The 7,716-nt window shown below is 43.7% G+C and overlaps 1 protein-coding gene across 1 annotated transcript in view; it reads left to right on the top strand.

The window, feature by feature from the left end:
* Positions 1-7,074: 7,074 nt before the first annotated feature.
* The window catches only part of pla2g15 (phospholipase A2, group XV), a 45,986-nt gene continuing 45,344 nt past the window's right edge, over positions 7,075-7,716 (top strand). Inside the window, exon 1 of the mRNA XM_080187125.1 lies at positions 7,075-7,389. Coding sequence (XP_080043251.1) covers positions 7,254-7,389 — 136 coding nt within the window. The 5' untranslated portion in view covers positions 7,075-7,253. The remainder of the gene's footprint in view (positions 7,390-7,716) is intronic.

Below are 7,716 nucleotides of genomic sequence, written 5' to 3'. Positions count from 1 at the left end.
CTTTTCAGTACAAAACTGGTCATGGACACTGAGCTTTACAAGACAGTTATGTTTTGAAACATACCTTTAACTCAAAGTGAAACTGAGAATTCTGGATAAAGACCTCATATTGGAGACATGTCCATCTGATCCAGTTACCACAGGGAGAGCAGTTCAAACAGAAACCCATTGAGGTGGGGAGGGAGGACTTCAGCTTTCACACCTTTCATAGTATCTCACTGAAAAGGGACAACTGCTGTTTGAGGCGCAGTCAAAGAAGATACTGCGTAGGAGAAGCTGGTGGAGATGCTTTTGTTTGTTTCCCAACAGGATGCTGGGGAGTGTTCAGTTTCTGTTCAAAAGAAAGACAACAAAGACATAGCTCTTCAAGATTTAAGGGATGGAGAATCAACCAGATATGCCTCAGTGGTAGTAATTGTACCTGGAAAAACTTAAGTTGAGTGGAACAATGATTGAAGGATTCTGGAATGTTTAACCTGGTGTGGTGAGGAGAATTAAACCTCCACTGGACAGCTGTAAGTGACTGCTCCTGGAATGCTACACCTCGGCCAGAAGCATGCTACTGTGGCAAAGTGTTTTGGTGATACATTTTTATTGTTTTAGTCAGTGAATGCAAAACTTCTGTTCTCCACAGATGCTGCCAGACCTGTTGCATATATTGAACATTTTCTGTTTTTATTCCTGTTCTCTGTTGATTTTAGTTTGCTTGTTATAGTAAATGCCTTGAAAAGTGAAACCTTGTCCACTGTTTTATTTCTGTTGGATGTTTGAGAAATTAGTTTCTCTTTTTAAAGTTTTCCACCTCTACAGCCATTGTACTATAGGCCCCACAGTGGCCCAGTTGTCAGCACTGCTGCCTCACAGTGCCAGGGACCCAGGTTCAGTTTTGACTTTGAGTCACTCTGTATGGAGTTTGCATGTACTCCCCGTATCTGCACTCTGGGCACTCCAGTTTCTTCCCACAGTCCAAAAGATGTGCTGGTTAGGTTGATTGGCCATGGTAAATTGCCCCTTCGTGTCAGGACAATGAGCAGGGTAAGTATGTGGGGTTACAGAGCTAGGAGCTGGGTGATATTATAGTCAGTGCAGGCTCAATAAGCAGAATGGCCTCCTTCTGTCCTGTAGGGGATCTATAATCTATTTCAAGGCAATTACTTTGGAAAATATTGGATTCCATGCTTCACATAAAATGCATACACAACACATTCTTGAGTAGAGTTACACTTTATTAACTTTAAGAAAGTACAAAATGATTTGTATTTTTGTCAATATTTATACAAAACAAGATAATTTCACAGGCTTCAGAGCTTTTCTATTGGACTGGGAGGCATGGGACTTACAGATGACTAGTCTTGGCTTTTTCTCTGAATGCTCATTGGGCTCAGATGGGAAGAATATTTAGCTGCAGCCTGGAGCCAAAATTAAGAAGGATGGTGCTTGACATTGAAAACAGATATGTGGGATGAAGCAAAGAACTTGCAGGAGGGACATAATCGATCAACCAAGCCCAACTCACTAATACATGCTTCAGCTACATACTGAAATTTGAGGCTGAGGCATTGCAGAATTTGTGCAATTTTAGAAAGGTGAAAACGTCTTTTAATTTGCAAACTACTCAGTTGAAGGGTCAGTAGGGATGAGCAATAGATACTTGTAATCCTGAGAATGAAAGTGAGATTTTTCATAAACCAGAAACCAAACACAGACAGGCAACAAGCTCATCAAGGGCTGTAATGTAGAACTGGTGACCTATTCTTTGCTGATCACTTAGTTGAATACCTTCTTTACTTATCTTCATTTTACCTGATTGCTTGTGTCCAGGAAAGGTTTGAGATTGGGGAGGTAAATGGCATAGTGATGGTGTCACTGGACTGGTAATCCAGACCCAAAATAATACTCTGGGTTCAAATCCCACCAGATGGTGAAATTTAAATTCAATAAAAATCTAATGATGTGTATGGGCCCTTCTCTGAAACTATTCCAATGAATTAAAGCAATGTACGGTGATGCCAGCAGATACAGGTTTATGTTGTTCTATTGCTTTCTTATATTCCAAACTCTCCATCTGTTCAACTGGGAAAAATTCAAGATGGCGATGGCAGTTCCACCTAACATCAATAGGCAGTTTTAATTAGTGGTAGCTGGTTCTGATTTCCCTTTTTGTTTTGTGAGCTCTCCCAGTTTAATTTTAGCATGATGGGTTTCAGTTGTTGTTAGAATGATTCCTCCTGCTCAGTGAAGATTTGTTTCTGCTTAATGAGGCAGTCAACAAGAATTGTACATATATAGTATAATATTGAACAGTGATGATAGGAAGTATGACAATTACTTTTGACTCTCGTTTAGTCATGCTCCGTGTTCTGCTGATTATATGGAAACGATACGATATAATTTTTAAAGTGTATTATTTGTGTGGTGCAGTGGTGAAAATGCTCAGCACCTGAAATGTAGGTGGGATTCTCACTCTATCCCTGTGATTAGCCTGCTCAATACCCATCTTCTTTTTATTCATTCATGGAATGCTGATATCTACTATTGGCCAGTATCTATTGCTCATCCCTACTGACCCTTCAACTGAGTAGTTTGCAAGGCCATTTAAGTGTTAATCACATTGCTGTGGCTCTGGAGTCACATATAGACCAGGGCAGGAAAAGGTGGCAAATTTTCTTCAGATGAGTTTTTAAAACCATAGAATCCCAATAATACAGAAGGAAACCATTTGGCCCATCAAGTTTGTACTTACCACAATCCCATCCACGCCCTATCACTGTAATCCCAATTATTCACCTTGCTAACCCCTGACACCAAGTGTCAATTTAGCGTGGCCAATCAACTTAACCTGCACATCTTTGGAATGTGGGAAGAAACCAGATTTCCCAGAGGAAATCCACACAGATACAGAGAGAATCTGCAAACTCCACACAGACAGTGACCTGAGGTCAGAATTGAACCTGCAACCCTGGCACTACAAGGCAGCAGTGCTAACCACTGTGCCACCCAGTTAACAATCTTTTCATTGTCATCATTAGATTATCACTTCTAGATTTTTATTGAATTTAAATTTCACCAACTGCTATGGTGAGATTCAAACCCAGGACAACAGAGTATTATCCTGGGTCTAGCTGGATTACTAATCCAGTATTATTACCAGTAGACCATTCACCTCCCCAATCTCAAACCCTTCCTGCACAAGAGTAATCAGGTTAAAATGAAGATACATAAACAGGGTATTCAACTAAGTGATCAGCAAAGAATAGGTCACTCTCATTCTCAGGATTACAAGTACAAAATAAAAGACATTTTCACCTTTCTAAAATTGCACAAATTCTGCAATGTTGTCAACTGAAGGAGATAAAGAGGATTCTATCAGTGCACGTTGACTGATTATAGCAAATCAATAGGAACCAAATGAAAGATTTGAATCTTACACAACACAGCTGGGCACGTATGTGATTCTGGATCCATATAAAATATTTCAATTCAGCAGGTTTTGCATCTATTTTTGCTGATTTTGACTTGAAATTGCGAAGCAGCTGGAAACATATAGCTGGTTGTGAAATTAAATCCGTGCTTTTCAGAATTTCAGGAAGGTTTGTTGCTGATGTAGATCTTGTGATTTTTATAGTGATGCTCTTGCAGTATTTGCAAGGTTGGTAGAGACAAGTCAGCTGCAAATGAATTACCTGGACAATGAAAAGAGCTGATGCAACAATTTTAACAGCGGTTATACAGTAGGAGAAGGAGTGAGGGGAGGTATTCTGGGGGCTTACCCCAGAATAATTTTAGTTTTGGTATTTCATTTGGTCTATTTTACAATACATAGCAATTGGAAGGATTATGTTCTTCATCAACAGACACCACTGAAGTGAAGTAAAAAGTATTAAGTGTGACTCTTGGATTGTGTGGTAATTATTAGCAAAATCTTCATCTTTGAATAACTTGTCAACTTTTACGTGCAGTCTTCTTGTAATGACTTGATGGCTCCCAAATCTCTTTGGCCTGATATGGAGTTCAGGGTCTGTAGGAGACGTGCAGGGGAGCTCAGAACCGCAGTCTCCCCAGTTAAATGGCTCACAGATCAAACTAGAAAAGGGCCAGAAACAAAAAACAGAAAATGTTGGAAAGTCTCAGCAGAACTAAAGAGAGGGAGAAATGTGTTGGGTATTAAATTGTGGCTGGGACAGATTGCAACAAGATGCAGCAATATTAAGAACAAGAGACAGGTGGCTTGGTGTTGTGAGAGGGGGTTGAAGGGAGGGATGATTTTATATTGAGACAATAAATGTATGGCACATAAAAAAGGGCTTAAGATGGATCTGCATGTTAGCAGGGTAAATATGTGGGGTTTTGGGGACAGGGACTGGGTGGAATTGTTGTCTGTGCAGACTCAATGGGCCAAATGGCTTCCTTCTGTACTGCAGGGTTTCTGTGGAGGAGAAAAATTGCAGTTTAATGCTGTTGAATTCAATGTTGAAAAGGACCAGGATCTCCACCATTTCGCTCCTCCCAATTGTGAAGTCTGCATTCTATTATGGCACCTTAAGTGACCACTAATTGGACTGGATTTCATGGATTCAAATTTGACATTCCCCGCACCCCCCCCCCCCAACATCCCCCAAGCCAGAATATTAAATACTCCATTACAATGATGCCCAGTTGGCAACATAACATCACCATGCCAGTCTCAGTACGGAAAGTGAGCAGATGCAGAATTCAGAAACCCATCACCCATTTCAAAACAACCAATTAACAAACAATTGTTACATAGCCAATAGTCTGCAGTTCTTCACTGCATTTGTTGGTCATTGGATGGGGAACAAAAATTTGGAAGTGTCTCAGAGCAGGTATGGGGAGATAGAAAAGGGCAGTGGAAAAGGCCTGTCACTAGGTTTTGAGTCTGGCATTAGACATAAGGAGAGGTTGAGGTGAGCAAGGAGCCTGTAAATTTGTAATCACAACCAATTTCCTGTTCATGGCATAACCCTCTACGACATGGTCTAGACTCCAGCTGATTGGGCATGGGCCCCTCCACCATCACCACTGCTAATAGGTTTTCAAAGGTATTTATTAGTATCACAAGTAAGTTTACATTAACACTGCAATGAAGTTACTGTGAAAAATCCCCCAGTTGCCATACTCCGAGTACGCTGAGGGAGAATTTAGCATGGCCAATGCACCTAACCAGTATGTCTTTCGGACTGTGAGCGGAAACTGGAGCATCCAGAGGAAACCCACACAGACACGGCACAGTAGCACAGTGGTTAGCAGTCTCTTCACAGCACCAGGGACTAGGGTTCACTGTCTGTGTGGAGTTTGCACATTCTCCTTGTGTCTGCATGGTTTCCTCTGCGTGCTTTGGTTTCCTCCCACGGTCCAAAGATGTGCAGGTTAGGTTGATTGGCTAAAATTGCCTCTTAGTGTCCTGAGATGCATAGGTCAGAGGGATTAGCAGGTAAATGTGTAGGGATATGGGGGTAGGGCCTGGGTGAGATTGTGGTCAGTGCTGACTCGATGGGCCAGATGGCCTCTTTCTGCACTGTAGGGTTTCTATGATTTCTATGACACAGGGAGAATGTGCAAACTCCACACAGACAGTGACCCAACCTGGGAATCGAACCCTGGTCCCTGGCGCTCTGAGGCAGCAGTGCTAACCACTGTGCCAGCCAGCTTTCTATTGCCCAATAACTTAATTCTTCATGCTGAGATAGTGGGGGCAGGATTGAGCAGACAACTCATTTTCCATTCCACTTCCTCCACCCCACTAAAAACTGTAAAATCACTATTTCAAAAACAGGTTTGAGAGTGAAAAAAAATTTGGAGAATAAAGAGGGGCAAATCATTTACAGTGAAACCAGTCATAACTCAGCCTGTTTTGGTTCCCTGCCAACAGAACATATTTTGTTTTGCAAAAGTGCACTTCATTCATAAAACATCTATCTGAAAGATGATGACACAACATGGGCAGCACGGTGGCACAGTGGTTAGCAGCGCTGCCTCACTGCACCAGGGTCATGGATTCAGTTCCTGTCGTGGGTGACGACCTGTGTGGAGTTTGCACGTTCTCCCCGTGTCTGCATGGGTTTCCTCCCATAATCCGAAAGATGTGCAGGTTAGGTTGATTGGCCATGCTAAATTGCCCCGAGTGTCAGGGGAATTAGTAGGATAAATATGTGGGATTATGCGGATAGAGCCTGAATGGGATTGTTGTCAGTGCAAGCTCAATGGGCCGAATGGCCTCCTTCTGTACTGCAGGGATTTTATGATTTCAACAAGACTATCACAGTGCAATCATGTTTAACTTTTCTGCATAGATCCTGTTGAAGCTGGAGATGCTTCAATGCAATCAACAAAAACCCTTTTTTTAACCAACAGAATATCATCCTGCTGGGAAAAACTAGTTCAAAACTGTCAAATGGTAGTAAATAAATAGTCACCAGTAATACTGGAGTACCATTTAAGGTGGACAAGCAACCATAATTTCCAAGTTTTACTGTGTTTTTTTTTGGGAAAGGGATTGGAGAAGCAGGTAGCGATCAGTAAAAAATATGATTTCACTTTATTAGTTTCCTCTGGTATACAGTCAGCCCTTACTGCTTTGTTTTTCCCCTGATCTGACGACCAATCCTCGGCTTATTGGTTTATTTGTCAAAGGCGTACCAATGGAATTCCGAGAGGGTGTTGTTTCTGTGTCTCTCTAGGCTCGATTGGTATAGGCTGGTGTGTCTTGTTGTGGCTGCTGTGCTCGCCATGGACGGGCTGAGTGGCGGCGTGCGTGTTTCACGTCAATTTCCCTTTGGAACTCAGCCTTAGTTACATTGTATCCGCCACGTTCCACTGACTCCCTCCCCGGCCCGATCCCGCTCGCTGGTCTGAATCTCCCCGGCCCGATCCCGCTCGCTGGTCTGAATCTCCCCGGCCCGATCCCGCTCGCTGGTCTGAATCTCCCCGGCCGGATCCCTCTCCCCGGTCTGTCTCTCCCCGGCCGGATCCCTCTCCCCGGTCTGTCTCTCCCCGGCCCGATCCCGCTCGCTGGTCTGAATCTCCCCGGCCGGATCCCTCTCCCCGGTCTGTCTCTCCCCGGCCCGATCCCGCTCGCTGGTCTGAATCTCCCCGGCCGGATCCCCCTCCCCGGTCTGTCTCTCCCCGGCCGGATCCCCCTCCCCGGTCTGTCTCTCCCCGGCCGGATCCCCTTCCCCGGTCTGATCCCTCTCCACCTCCCTGGCTCTCTCTTCCCGAGTTATGAGAGCTGGGAAATGATTTCCAGGACTGGCCTCTTTCTCCTCCTCTCTCTCCTCGCCGTTCCCTGCCCTGGAGCTCTCTCCTCCGGCTGCACGGACAAGCCACCGCCGCCGGGTTGCTCCAATGTGAGCAGACCTCCTGTCGTGCTGGGTGAGTCTATCTGTATGTGAGTCGGGTATTTTAATCATTGGTTTAAGGTGTGGGGGGATACATTTTCTCTTTTTTTGGCAATAAATCCATCGCTAGTTACTGTGATCAGTTTATTTGGAGTGGGGGACCTGCTGTTGAAGGTATCTTTCTCCTTTTAGGTATGGTTTCCTTTTAACAGTGTGAAAACAGATTGTTTTGGGACTGATTTAATTATGTTGACTTCTCACAGCCTCCGCCTGACATTCAATTGTGAAATGTTCTTTGCCTGGACACTTTCTTTTAACATCCCCATAGATTGGGCTAATAATGTGCAGAGAATGCTGCTGT

The sequence above is a fragment of the Carcharhinus amblyrhynchos genome, chromosome 4, assembly GCF_965287045.1.
Source record: "Carcharhinus amblyrhynchos chromosome 4, sCarAmb.v2.hapA, whole genome shotgun sequence".
NCBI lineage: Eukaryota > Metazoa > Chordata > Chondrichthyes > Carcharhiniformes > Carcharhinidae > Carcharhinus > Carcharhinus amblyrhynchos.
This window is presented reverse-complemented; position numbering and strand designations above follow the sequence as displayed.